The 14,429-nt window shown below is 38.3% G+C and overlaps 1 protein-coding gene across 2 annotated transcripts; it reads right to left on the bottom strand.

Annotated features, from left to right (window-relative positions):
* Window positions 1–889: 889 nt before the first annotated feature.
* On the bottom strand, window positions 890–5,887 carry LOC103427604 (pectin acetylesterase 5-like). 2 transcript variants are annotated; one of them, XM_029101176.2, is made up of 12 exons: window positions 5,493–5,887; window positions 5,327–5,409; window positions 5,053–5,182; window positions 4,847–4,926; window positions 4,660–4,749; window positions 4,244–4,368; window positions 3,753–3,813; window positions 3,262–3,315; window positions 3,064–3,141; window positions 2,870–2,975; window positions 2,157–2,302; window positions 890–1,316 (listed from the first exon to the last, which is right to left on the bottom strand). In XM_029101176.2, exons 1-12 carry the CDS (start codon window positions 5,731–5,733, stop codon window positions 1,194–1,196), a joined length of 1,317 nt encoding a protein of 438 aa, XP_028957009.1. In that variant the 5' UTR covers window positions 5,734–5,887; the 3' UTR covers window positions 890–1,193. The 2 variants fall into 2 exon arrangements, with proteins under 2 accessions (XP_028957009.1, XP_028957010.1); XM_029101177.2 differs by lacking the exon at window positions 890–1,316 and adding an exon at window positions 1,449–1,869 and having other exon boundaries at window positions 5,493–5,864.
* Window positions 5,888–14,429: the final 8,542 nt, after the last annotated feature.

The following is a 14,429-nucleotide window of genomic DNA, read 5'->3' as shown; positions in this document are numbered from 1 at the left end:
GAGGTATTCATTAGCTACGATGTCTCTTGACAACATTTGAGGTGAGAAAGATGTTAGATGCATTGTAACACAATTTTGTCACATGGGGAAGACATTTTGGACAATACCAAACTAGCTAGTTTGCCTGAGGTTATGAAGCATGGATATCATATTGCACCATTTTGTGTTTCGGAAGTTCGATCAAATCAAGGGAGCCCATAGTCTTCAAAACTCTTTCATAAAAGTAAGTAATTACTACAATGTTTTCCAATAGATGTTTGAAATCCCTCTTTGCTCCTTAATAGTCATTTTGAGTCTAATTTGCCTATGCAATTAACTGTTTGTGTTACATTTTTCCCTCCACCATCAAATCCAACTAAAATCTGTTAAATTTGATGATGTAGCACATGTGATGTTCACTTTACGAGAGACAAAAATTTGTACCAAAGAGTGGGCCAAGATTAGCATGACAAATCAGGGGATGTTGTAGGAGGTGTCTTATGTGTATGGGTCCGCACGTAAGCATGGTCCGGATCCAGAATTCTCACACAAAACGTCAGCAAATTTAACATATTTTTTTATAGACTTAACAGTGGGAGGCAAGGCAAGACGTTAAAAATAAAATTCAAGAGCAATTGAAGATAAAATGACTCTTTAAGTGGTAAGGGGATAAAAACTACAGAATGCATGTGAAGTTCTTCAAAGTCTCAAAACTCCCCAAATATTTCCTACGTAGTTTCTTCGGGGACATCCGATAAAATTTGAACGATTCATCTATTTCCTATGTAGTTGGCAACAAATTAAATGAAGTGATACTCCGTTAAGCCAGGCATCTTCCTCACAGGGAATGCAGGTTAAAACCTTTGGTTCCCAACCCCGAGAGAAACAGAAATATAAACTTTGGGGAAAATAAGCAAAGGATATAATCATAAAATTGCATCGAAAAAAAACAGTTACCACAAACGCAAGGATGAGAATCCAGAAAGTAAGGTACAAAGCTGTTTAAGAAGTATCACTACTACATTGAAAGGCAAACATTTCATCTGATTGATAGAAATTGCAGGATGCCTTTCTTCTCTGTGTAAACAAGTGAAAATGTGATATCAATGTATAAACCATTTTTTCTCTTCGTTTTCCCTTTTTATGCTACACACCTTCATTGTCAATTTCTACAGATGGACCTACCAGAAAGTTGGATGCGTTCTTGAGTTCAATCAACCTCGTGAGAAAGCAGTGAAATTCATATGATAGCAGGTGGGATTGCATGGGAATGGACAGTCAATTTGCTTTACTGCATTTCTACCGAAGTACCAGTCACCCACAGACTCTGCAATTGTCTATCAAAAGTTCAAACCAGTCAGATGACAAGTTCAGTATGAAAAATGACAGAGGACCATTTTTTTTTCAAACAAAAATGATGAGCAGATTTTGATGCCGTAATGCCAAACTCGTGGTATTTAGGCACTCAGTTGCATGAACAGAAACATTTATAAGAAAACAACGTATATATACATATACATATATATGTATATTTCGAAAACCTCAAGGAAAGTGAGCAAACAAGCAAAGGGGAGGAAGATCCTTAAACTTTCATCTTGTCTCCAGTCTCCGTATTTTCGTTGCTAAATCTTTTTCTGGAAAGCAAAGTACAAAAGATATCCACGGGATACATGTTTACATCACAAAGAACAATTACTACATTGAAAGCACATAGAACATCATATTAAAAAGTGTTTCTCTCCTCTATATAAAAAACTTGTAACATGATGGCAAGTATAAACTGTTATTCCGTTTTCTTCACACCTTGTCTCTATTTTCTTTTCGTGATTGATAGACACCTTCCTTCTCAATGTCTACAGGGATAGGAGCATAAACAATAGGGGAAGATTTCTGCCAGGAAGTAAAGATTTAAAGTTGGGAATAATCCACTAGAAAGTTGGAAGTTTTCTTGAGTTCAATAAAAAAAGGTGATAGAGCAGTGAGATTTATATGATAGCAGGTGGGATGGCTTGGAAATGGGAAGTCAGTTTGCTTTACGACATTCTGACTAAAGTACCAAGCACCCACAGACTCCGCAATTGTCTATGAAAGTTCAAATCAGTCAGAAAGGTAGTTTAAAAATGACAGAAAACCATTTGTTTTCCAATAAGGGAATGAGATGATTAAAATTTCCACACCTTATTGTTTATTCGTGGAGAAGTGGGTGAATGCCATGTCTCGGTTATCCACGTCTGGCAATGAATATAACATGAATTTATAAACATTCCTCCTTCCGTATTTTTTTGGAATTCAGTCAGTGCTTTCAGCATAGAATCACGGAAACCTGTATGAAATAAGTTGATACGTTAATCTGCCACAATATTCTGTTTATATTTACACTTCTTTATAGAACGAATTGCAAGGACCTATCTGTTGACTCTATTTTTCGATTGACAAGAAGCCTGAAGCTAGTGAAGCTACAAAATACATGTAAGATGAACCAATACTATAATCCCCTAGTTTGACAATGTACATTTGTGAAGTTAACGTTAGTAATGCCCACTGTTGCAACTTGCAACTGTAAAAGATGCTGGCTCATGGTCCACAAACTCTAGGATTCTTAGGGTAACATTTTTCACAGGTTACTTCAAATGCAACGTGATGAGAAGACCCAAAACTTCCTGCTCATCACAGCATGCAGTGTGCAAATATGCTGGTTTATAGTCCACAAAAATCTATAGATGGTTACAATCAACCACCTGAATTAACAGTTATCGGATCATTGGGATGTAGCACATGAAGGGTGGGTCACAGGCATGCTTAGCTACATAGAGTCAGAACAGCATTATGTGTATGTGATTTTCCTGGACAGTCGGGCAATATATAATTTGGTTTTCTCAAATTTAATTACCATGTAGTGTTTTAAGCTGGCTGGGATTGCAATTGTGAATGTTCAGTTTACACTTTCTCCAATAGCCATGTGGATCTGCTGCTTCAGGTATCAAGATATGTTGTACCTAATGTCATAAAATTAGGAAATGACAGAAGAATCCAAATCAATTTCTGATAACAAGTAAATGAAGCTTGGGTTCTGAAGAAAATTACCTGCCAAAAATCATAAGCTGGGTTGACAAGAAACACTGGGGTATTGATGTGTTTAATAACTTCTTCAGGAAAGAGACACTGGTGTAGAAGTTCACAACAAAAAATGGGGGCTTTGTGTTATAAATCATAACTGAGCAGAAAAATAAGAAGCTATAAAATTTGACTATTTGGCACCATATAGAGGAAAAGAACAACTACCTTAGCTGGTTCCATCCTCAAAAGGCAATCCTTGTGCAAACTTTTTGATAAACCCTGACAGCGCAACAGAAAAATAAGCAAGAGAAAGCAATGCAGGTACTGTTTAATGACTAATGTCCTAAAGCTTCTCTCTAAAGATTTAATTTTCATTAAGTGATATAGACCAAGATGAATGAAACCCTTTCTCATATATGATGTGTCACACTCACAAAAAAGAACAAGCAGATGGACCCATATAAATTAAAAACATGTCGACTAGTTTTTACATCTCATAATTAAATGGTGGATCCTGCAGATCTGACAGAATTTGATAGAATTAAGTTTCTACAAAAAACATAGGTCGTACCCAGTGCACAAGGCTCCCGCTTTACGCAGGGTCTGGGAGAGGTGAATGTCGGCTAGCCTTACCCCCATTTATGGAGATAAAAAAATATAGTGATAAAAAAATATAAAGATTACATAAGCTAGTAATAGTAAAGATCAAAGCTAACCTGAAGGATGGCAACATCATTATAGAAAGACCTCATCGTCCGATGCTGGAGAACATCTTCCCTGAAATGTAGGAAACAGAAAATGGCTCAAAACTTTCCCTCTTTCTCTCTCTACATCTCCTATTTCTTTATGAATTCACTATCCTGAGCACAGGGGATGCACTAGATAGGAAAAAAGGGAAAAGCATCGTACATGCAAAACAATTTAAAAAATCCTACTGTAACTTGATAGGAAGAATTTCAATCATTTTAGAAAAATGTGGTACATAGGTGTTCCATTTTGATAGGTCTCATATTCTGAGGTATGAAAATGAGAGAGTAGAATCAGGCAACACCATCATTTTATGAAATTTATGATCTAGGAGATATTATATGATCCTGGAAGTGTACACAAAGAAATATGATCCTTGTATAATCCTAGAAAGATTTCATCTTGAACAGGTTCACTAAAAGATGTAGGTGCCGAAGGCATTAGTACGCAAAAAACATACTCATCAAGGAAAAAACCTGCATCAGCAAGACATTTGACAGTTGCATCCTTAGGCAGAAGATGTCGAAAGTCATCACAATGTATAAGAGTCGCTAACCCACCGGCAGAGCATCCTGAAAGAAGGGCCTGTAAGAGTGCCACTCATACATATTAGCAGAAATAGACCACTCATTGTAATAATCTCGATGAGTAGCTTTCAATTAGTTCATGGTGAAAAACAATACTTTTCTTGCGGAGAATGGTATTACAATTGCTGGACCAATCATATCATTATAATATTAATGAAACCAGAGTGAAAAAGACATCTTGTATAGTCATAATCATCGATACATGCATAGAAAATTTCTAATGTTTAAAAGCTGTGAACTGCAGTTCATATTATTCAAATAGAGCTTAACCGAAGTAACCACGAGATACCTGTTTCCCTTTTGACAAGCCAATTGACAAGAGTTCATCCATAACTGCTTCCCAGATGAGCTGGCCCCTAAAAAAAGGTCCTGATCCATTCTATGAAATAGAAGAACAGCCAATGTTAAAATAACAGCTTACATTCTTCCGTTTATAAAATTAAAACAAGGCAGCAAAATCTCCAAACACAATGCACCTTAGGCTCATTTTCCGGGTGGCCAGCAAAGGACGCGCCATCACAGTATCTGATTTTGACTTTGTTCCAGTTAAAGAATTCTACAGAATGCTCCAAACAATGAATTGATACACATCAATTAGATGGCCAACAACTTAGATTGAGCTAGAATTACAAAATGAAGCGTTACGGGAATAAAAATAGCAGCCAAATAAAATCAAGCTTACCAGGATTTTGTGATGGATGAGAGCTCAAAATCCCAGAAAAGGGAACTCGACGATCCATGTAATTAGAAGACCCTAGTAGAGTACCTTTGCGCCAAGAACACGATTCAATCGAATTGCACCAACCTCCACCCTACATTTTCCATTTTTGAACCAAATCCATCACACAATTTTCCATTCTAAACATAAAAATCTACTAGCATATGCAAATTCACTGAAATTGAATGGAACAATTTGTATTAGACCTGTAAAAAAGGCACAGGGATAGAATTTTGACCTCAATGTGAAGCAGCCAATTGTTGGCGCCGGATCCGAATCCCTTCCTGAAATGGTAGCCAGGGGCAGTCCCGTCCAAACAAACTGCAAAACCAAAATTCAAACAATTAGGGCGGAGAGAGAGAGAGAGAGAGAGATCAGAAAGTAGAGGGGATGGGATTGAGTACGGGCGCCTCTATCTTTGGCGTTGCGCAGCAAGGTCAAGTCGACGAAATCGAAGGCGGCGGCGTTGGGAAGAAACGGGCGGGAGATTTCGGAGTCTGGTTCGTCGCGCCAAGAGTTGGAGAGGAGAGTGAGAGCGAAGGCGATAACGGTACATCCGACGGCGGCGATTGCCCAGTCCTTTTTGGCCCACCTTCGCCACCATAGAAGGCTGCGAAGCCTGGGATTCACCAATGGCCCCGCCATCAATCGGCTGACTGCCTCCGGTGCTCTGCTGCCGCAGTCAAACGGACACTGAAAAATTAACCGCCAGTTTTCAATAAGACAAGAAGCTTTTTTTTGTTTTTTGTTTTTGGTTTTTTAATTTTACTTTCATATTTTTTTTTTGTTTATTTGTTTTTGCGTTTCTTGCAAGAAACAATGTTTTATAGAATAAATCCAGAGAATGAGGTAGGGCATTATTATCGAAAAAAAAAAAAAAACTAATAAAAAGGGCTTGAAAACTTTGAGTTTTAATGATAAGGACAAAATAAAGGGTAAAGTGAATAGTACCAGGATTGACTTTTTAGTGTAAAAATGTGGTTTTTCGTTAAAGTGAACAGTACTGGGTGATTTTCGTTAAAGTTCCAAAAAAAAAAAAAAAAATGTAGGCCATTATTTTCAGACCAAAAAGAAAGGTAGCATTATTTTGAAGCAGGAAAAATGTTTTGCATGCTAAAAAAACAAGTCAGACTCTCGACACATGAGTGATAACTAGTCGTTAATTCACATGACACGATTCTTAACGAGCACGTAATATAAAAAAAAATAGAGCTCTTTTCCCTTAGCTTATGGACTAGATAGAGATCTTGTAGCTCAAGAAACTAGTTTTAGAATTTTGGGTTTTGTATTTATGATTCAACTGTCCAAATATAACGAGTAAAATTAATACAAGATTAAGAGCTTATTTTGATGTGCTTTTAAAATAACTAAAAGTGCTTTTGGTGAAAATGTTTTTGGAACCAATCCTTAGTAAAAATGCAAGTAAATCTTGGAAAAACACTTAAAGTGATTCTTAAAAGAAGCACATAACTAGTGATTTTTGCAAAAAGTACTGAAGGTGCTTTTGGAATCCAAAAATATTTTCTCTAAAAGCACTTTCAATCATTTTAAAAGCACATCCAAACAAGTCATAAATTTTTACTAATAGTCTAAAAAATGTCACAGAATAGAAAAAATGAGACTTTTCGGTTACAAAAATGACGTGCATTATCGTCTTTTTATACACATCTACATCACTAAGCTGTAGCAAAATGGTCTCTAGCCTTTGAATGTAAAAAACAACGTTTCCTCCTCCATGTAAAAAGAAGTGACAGCAGCTATAAACTGTGTTAAATTTTCTCTACACACCCTCTTTCTCAATATCTACAGGGATAGGATCGTGCTCGGAGTCTGGATGAGGGTAGAATTTTCACTAGGGTGAACTGAGGCTCCAAAGATCTACAGTTCGGAATAACAGTTGAAAAGTTGAAAGCGTTTCTTGAGTTCAATCAACCTCGAGTGAAATTCACATTGTAGCAGGTCGGATTGCATGGAAACTGGCACTCTATTAGCTTCGCTGCACTTCGATTGAAGTACCAGTCCCCCCACACACTCTGCAATTGTCTATTCGGAATAGCAAAGCTCAAAACAGTCAGATGCCGAGTTTAGTTAAGAAACTGACAGAAAACCAAGAAACAAATGAAAGAAAAACAGATTTTGATTTTATAACACTAAGCAGCTTAAGCTTATGGTATTTATGCTTTCATCTGTCTCACAGAGAAATATACGGCTGGGATGATAGAACTTCCGGCACCATATTTGAGTTAACAAGAAATCTCCATCTTCGTTTGTCCGTGTTCTGAACAAAGATGGACTCCCCTGCCCTCCAAACTAGCTTTCGCTTTGGTTGAAGTAAGGGTGACATGGTGGTTTGCCGTGTCTTGTTTTCCCCTGTATTTTCTACTTCTTGTCTGATGTTGTTAGAGCAACTCCACCCATGTGGGTTGCTCGGGGGACAGTGGAGAAGAAGGGGCCGGAGGCCCGGTGGAGAGAGGTCCAGTCGTGTGGAGGCCGAGCGACGGTGGGAGTGTTGGAGTATGTGGCCAAGTGGCCAACTTTTGATTAAACAAATCAAAAAGGAAAAAAAGACAAAATAATTATGTCTCTTCCATGTTTTGGGGAGGAAAACATGGCACCTTGTCTAAGGTGAATTGTTTTGGCCATAACACCCGTGGGTTTTGGTTTTTAACATTGTGTTGTTGCCTTTGGAGCAATTAGAGAGAGAGATGAGAATTGTGCATCAGAAAAACAGAGAAGAAAAATAGAAGTGGAGCAGCCCCTCTTTGAAGAGAAGAAGAAAGTGCTTCTTTTTTTTTGGTTAGTAATCATTTATCAAAGTAGTTGTTGTTGTAATAGCTTTGAGCTATATGTGTAGAGAAGAAATTATTCATTATATTTCTTTCTCTATTTGTTTCTTTGGTGTGTGAGAGCTATTGGGTGTATTGGGCTTATGGGTTGTGAGATTGCCAACACTTTGTAAACTCCCATTTGGTTGATAGTGGATTATTGGGTGAGCTCCTACTGCTCCGAGGACGTACTCTAGTTACACTGACTGTTGAGGAACCTCGTTAAAATCTTGGTGTCTTTAATATTTTTTTCTTGCATTTTCATTTGATAAATTTCATGTGGGTTAGCTTGAGTTGGTTCCAACGGGTTTGGTGCTATCCTAGCACAACAATTGGTATCAGAGCACTGGTTGCTCTTGGGTACTGTCTAGTTGCCAAAGATGTCAGACGGGCAAGATGAAAATCCTTTTGGAAGCAGCTCCGGGTTTGCAAGAACTACGGTGCAAAATGCAAAGTTCGAAGTGGAAAAGTTTGATGGCACAAACAACTTCGGGATGTGGCAATGTGAGGTCAAAGATGTGTTGGCTCAACAAGATCTACTTGCCGCTTTGGGAGAGAAGCCGGAAGCTATGTCGAAGCCGGAATGGGAGAAATTAAATTTGTGGGCTTGCTCTTCAATTCGGTTGTGCCTTGCAAAAACTCAGAAATATTTTGTGATGCGGGAGACAGTAGCAAGTGTGTTGTGGCAAAAATTGGAAGATAAGTATATGACGAAGAGTGCAGAGAACCGGCTACACTTGAAGAAAAAGCTCTACCGCTTTCAATACAAAGAAGGTACAAAAATGATTAGACACCTTGATGCTTTTAATAAGTTGATTGCCGACTTGTTAAATTTAGATGAGGATATTAAGGATGAAGATAAGGCCTTAATATTGTTGAATTCCTTGCCGGACTCTTATGAGCATTTTGTTACCACTATTATGCATGGTAAAGAAACTGTGAAATTTGAAGATGTGTCAAATGCCTTGATGAATTATGAAATGAGGCATAGAGATAAAAATCATGATAGTACCTCTGAAGCTTTATTTGTTAGAGGTAGATCATCGGAGAGGAGATCATCTTCTAGTAGGAAAAATTCACAGTCTCGACCTAGAGGAAACTCTAAAGGTAGAAAACCTTTGGAAAGGGATGAATGTGCCTTTTGTCATACTAAGGGCCATTGGAAGAAAGATTGTCCTAAGTTGAAGACCAAAGGAAAAGAAAGTTCTGAAGCCAATGTTGCTGAGGTTGAAACAGATCTTTTTGATTTTGCTTTAACCACTTCCTCATCATTTGATTGTGCTACTAAGTGGGTGTTGGATACGGGTTGTACTCATCATATGACTCCTCACAAGGATTGGTTTTCAAGCTTGAAAGAGTTTGATGGTGGCGTTGTGTTCATGGGAGATGACAATCCTTGCACAACAAAAGGGATTGGTACAGTTCGTTTGAAGTTGCATGATGGCATGGTTAAAGAGTTGACAGGTGTTCGGTATGTACCGAATTTGAAGAAAAATCTTATTTCTTTGGGTACTTTGGAATCCAAGGGCTTCAGGTTTCATTCAGATGGACAGACATTGAAAGTTACTTATGGTGCACTTGTTGTGATGAAAGCTCCTCGATGTGGCCATTTGTATTTATTGCAGGGAAGCACTGTGACAGGTGAAGCATCTGTAGTCTCTGAAAATATGGGCACATCTGATTCAGATACTACTAGACTGTGGCATATGAGATTAGGCCATGCCGGTGAGAAAGCTTTACAAGGGCTTGTGAAACAAGGTCTTCTAAAAGGTGCCACGACTTGTAAGCTTGATTTCTGCGAGCATTGTGTCTTGGGAAAGCAAACTAGAGTGAAGTTTGGTACTGCTGTACATCAGACGAAGGGCATTCTTGATTATGTGCATTCGGATGTTTGGGGTCCTACAAAGACTCCATCTTTGAGTGGTAGACATTGGTTCGTGACCTTTGTTGATGATTATTCAAGAAGGTCTTGAGTCTACACTATGAAGCACAAGAGTGAGGTGTTAAGCATTTTCTTGGGTTGGAAGAAAATGGTTGAGAACCAGACTGGGAGAAAGATTAAGATTTTGAGATCGGATAATGGTGGTGAATACACATCCGATCCTTTCTCTAAAGTTTGTAAAGAGGAAGGAATTGTGAGACATTTCAGTGTTCGGGGAACTCCACAACAAAATGGAGTTGCAGAAAGATTGAATCGAACCTTGCTTGAGAAGGTTAGATGTATGTTGTCTCAGTCGGGTTTAAGCAAGTCATTTTGGGCAGAGGCAGTTAATTATGCATGTCACATCATCAATCGATTACCCTCAGCTGCTATTCAGGGTAAGACACCAATGGAGGTATGGACTGGAAAACCTTCTTCTGATTATGACTATATCCGTATTTTTGGTTCACCTGCTTATTTTCATGTGACTGAAAATAAACTTGATCCTAGAGCCAAAAAGGCTATCTTTCTTGGTTTTAGTAGTGGTGTCAAAGGTTACAGGTTGTGGTGTCCAGAGATGAAGAAACTGGTAATTAGTAGAGATGTGACATTTGATGAAGAAAGTATGTACAAAGTCTCTGAGAAGAATGTGAAAGATGTCCAACAGGTGGAGCTTGAGAAAGTTGCCTCTAGTACTTCAAATCCTATTTTCGCTGATGTCGATGCCACTACAAGTGAAGAAGTTGGAGACCATGAGGATGTTGAAGAAGTTGAACTTGAAGATTCTATTCAAGTTGAAGAGGAAGTTTCACCTCAAGAGTCTATTGCCAAGAACAGAGGAAAGAGACAAATTACCAAGCCAGCTCGGTATAGTGACTATGTTGCTTTTGCTCTTCCTATTATCACTGAAGAGATTCCATCCAATTTTGAGGAAGCTATTGAGAGTGAGGAGAAGAAGAGGTGGTGCAATGCCATGGGTGATGAAATGAATTCTCTCTTGAAGAACAAGACTTGGGAGTTAGCTAAATTGCCTAAGGGCAAGAAAGCTATCGGTTGCAAATGGGTGTATGCCAAGAAGGAAGATGCTGATGAGAAAAGCAATGTGAGATTCAAAGCAAGATTAGTTGTTAAAGGGTATGCACAAAATGAGGGCATTGACTACAATGAAATATTTTCTCCGATTGTGAAACACTCCTCAATTCGTATTATGTTAGCTCTTGTTGCACAATATGATCTTGAGCTTGTGCAACTTGATGTGAAGACGGCTTTCCTACATGGTGATTTGAATGAAGAGATTTATATGTGTCAACCGGATGGGTATATAGTGAAAGGGAAGGAGAATTTGTTTTGCAAATTGAAGAAATCACTTTATGGCTTGAAGCAATCTCCAAGGCAATGGTATTTGAGGTTTGATAAATTTATGAGAGGCCAAAATTATTCTAGAAGTCAATATGATTATTGTGTGTACTTCAAGAAGTTGCAAGATGGGTCTTTCATTTATTTGTTGATATATGTTGATGATATGTTGATTGCCTCAAAGAATGTTGAAGAGATTGAAAAATTGAAGAAGCAAATGAAGAATGAGTTTGAGATGAAGGATCTTGGTGAAGCGAAGAAGATCCTTGGCATGGAGATCACTAGAGATAGAGAGAAGGGTTTGGTTAGTTTGAATCAAAGACAATACCTTGAGAAGTTGATTCGGAAGTTTGGAGTTCATGATTCAACCAAACCGGTTAGTACCCCTTTGGCTCCTCATTTTAAATTGAGTTCTCTACAGTGTCCTAAAACTGATAAAGAGAAGCTGCAAATGAAAAATATACCATATGCAAATTTGATTGGTAGTTTGATGTATGCAATGGTATGCTCTAGACCGGATATTGCTCATGCAGTTGGCATGGTGAGTCGATATATGCATAATCCAGGTAAAGAGCATTGGCAAGCAGCTAAGTGGATATTGAGGTATCTCCATGGTACTCGAGATGTTGGTTTATGTTTTGAGAGAGATGACTCTGGTATTGGTCATTTTGCAGTTGGTTATGTTGATTTAGATTATGCAGGTGATCTGGATGGAAGAAAGTCTACTACAGGCTATATGTTTACTATGGCTAAAGGGCCAGTTTGTTGGAGGTCTATTTTGCAGTCGTCTGTTGCCTTGTCTACTACAGAGGCTGAATATATGGCATTTGCTGAAGCTATAAAGGAGGCCATTTGGATACATGGGCTGATTAGAGATTTGGGGGTTGATCAGAAGCAGGTGGAGGTACATTGTGATAATCAAAGTGCTATTTATTTGGCTAAGTATCAGGTTCATCGTGCGAGGACCAAGCACATAGATGTGCGTTATCACTTTGTTCGTGAAATTGTTGGTGAAGGGGAAATCATTCTCCAGAAGATTCCAACTAAAGACAACCCCGCTGATATGTTGACTAAGGTTGTTGGTGTAGCCAAGTTGTTCATTGCTTGAACTTGGCTCATATTTTGCCTATATAAAGAAGGCGTTGAGCAGTAGGAGTTTTAGAGCATTTGGCTCTGCATGAGTTGTTCTCTTGCTAGTGTTTGGGAGTGTTTTTGTGTTGTTGGCTTATCATGGCGCTTTCAGAACTTGGCCAAGGTGGAGATTGTTGGAGTATGTGGCCAAGTGGCCAACTTTTGATTAAACAAATCAAAAAGGAAAAAAAAGACAAAATAATTATGTCTCTTCCATGTTTTGGGGAGGAAAACATGGCACCTTGTCTAAGGTGAATTGTTTTGGCCATAACACCCGTGGGTTTTGGTTTTTAACATTGTGTTGTTGCCTTTGGAGCAATTAGAGAGAGAGATGAGAATTGTGCATCAGAAAAACAGAGAAGAAAAATAGAAGTGGAGCAGCCCCTCTTTGAAGAGAAGAAGAAAGTGCTTCTTTTTTTTTTGTTAGTAATCATCCATCAAAGTAGTTGTTGTTGTAATAGCTTTGAGCTATATGTGTAGAGAAGAAATTATTCATTATATTTCTTTCTCTATTTGTTTCTTTGGTGTGTGAGAGCTATTGGGTGTATTGGGCTTATGGGTTGTGAGATTGCCAACACTTTGTAAACTCCCATTTGGTTGATAGTGGATTATTGGGTGAGCTCCTACTGCTCCGAGGACGTACTCCAGTTACACTGACTGTTGAGGAACCTCGTTAAAATCTTGGTGTCTTTAATATTTTGTTCTTGCATTTTCATTTGATAAATTTCTTGTGGGTTAGCTTGAGTTGGTTCCAACGGGTTTGGTTCTATCCTAGCACAACAGGGAGCCCGAGCGAAGGGGGGTGGGGAGTCGACGGGACTGAGCTTGATGATTGGTCAGATATATTGGCCTCACTTAAGCTTGAGGAGGTAGCCGCTGTGAGCCAACTCAAAGTGAGCGTGCCCGATCGTATACGAGAGGGACTTGATAAGGATCCCATAGCCAAGGGCCCTGAGGGCTTTGCAATTTTTTATTTTTTTTGTGTCACAGAGAGAGAGAGAGAGGGGGGGACCGGAGCTTTTGCAATTTTTTATTATTTAAACAAACAAAAAAAACTATTATTTTAATTGTTTATTGCCAGGGGGAGGGTTCCAAGGGTGGAGATGTAAATGGCAATTACTGTTCATTAATGGTAGTTACTATTCATTTAAGGCAGTTACTGTTCAATATGGTGGATTGAATAGTGGATTGCCAGGGGGAGGGCTCCATGGGTGGAGTTGCTCTTAGCCCATGTGGTTTTCTGTATTCTTTTTTGCTGTGGCCCTGGTTAATGACATTTTCTAGTTCTCCAAAAAAAAAAAAGGGTTACTTTCTTTATTTGGAGTAAGTAGCCAAAAGTTAAAATAAAGGTAGTATTGAAGATGGGTCTTGTCTTTTCCGACCAAGTCTTATGCTAATAAAATTGTGCTCACCAAAGGTGACTTTCTCGACAAGGCATGTGTCTCCACGATTGACCACCATTGACATCGTCAGTTGGCGCTTAGGCAGAGCTAAACGGAAATCTTTAAAATAGTGTTTATGGATCAATGAGAAACTAAGAAGGCACAATTTTATTATTCGAATTTTTCTTTTGTTTGGTGTTGAACAAAAGAAAAAAAAATGGTGCAATTTTAGCGATCTATTGAATATATCCATTCACATTGAGGTGGGGAATGTTTTCTACTTGGGTGAATATATAGGTTTGTCTACTCATTTTCTTATCCTCTTCGAGGATGAAATTGCCCATGTGGCTAGGCAAACTTACTCCTTTACATAATTCAAAACTTGTGGTATTTAGGAAGTTAAAAGAAACTTTGAAGCGTAATATATCTAAAGCATAATATCAAATGGTAGAGTGGTTGTAAACCCCTTGGATGAATAGAAACCATTGACTTGTCATGATGAGGAATGCATTATAGACATTCATCATCCCATTTCAAGGGAGTTGCAACTTCTCCTAAAGGTTAATTAGGAGAAGTACTTCCTCTTAAGTTGATTTGGAGACTTTTCTCAATATAGCTTATCATTAAATTTACATTAAGTGTCAAAATGGTATATAGATTCATACTTGATGCCCATAAATGGATTTTACATATTAGAGAAATTGATTTAATGTTAAATGATTTGTT

The sequence above is a fragment of the Malus domestica genome, chromosome 04, assembly GCF_042453785.1.
Source record: "Malus domestica chromosome 04, GDT2T_hap1".
Lineage (NCBI taxonomy): Eukaryota > Viridiplantae > Streptophyta > Magnoliopsida > Rosales > Rosaceae > Malus > Malus domestica.
This window is presented reverse-complemented; position numbering and strand designations above follow the sequence as displayed.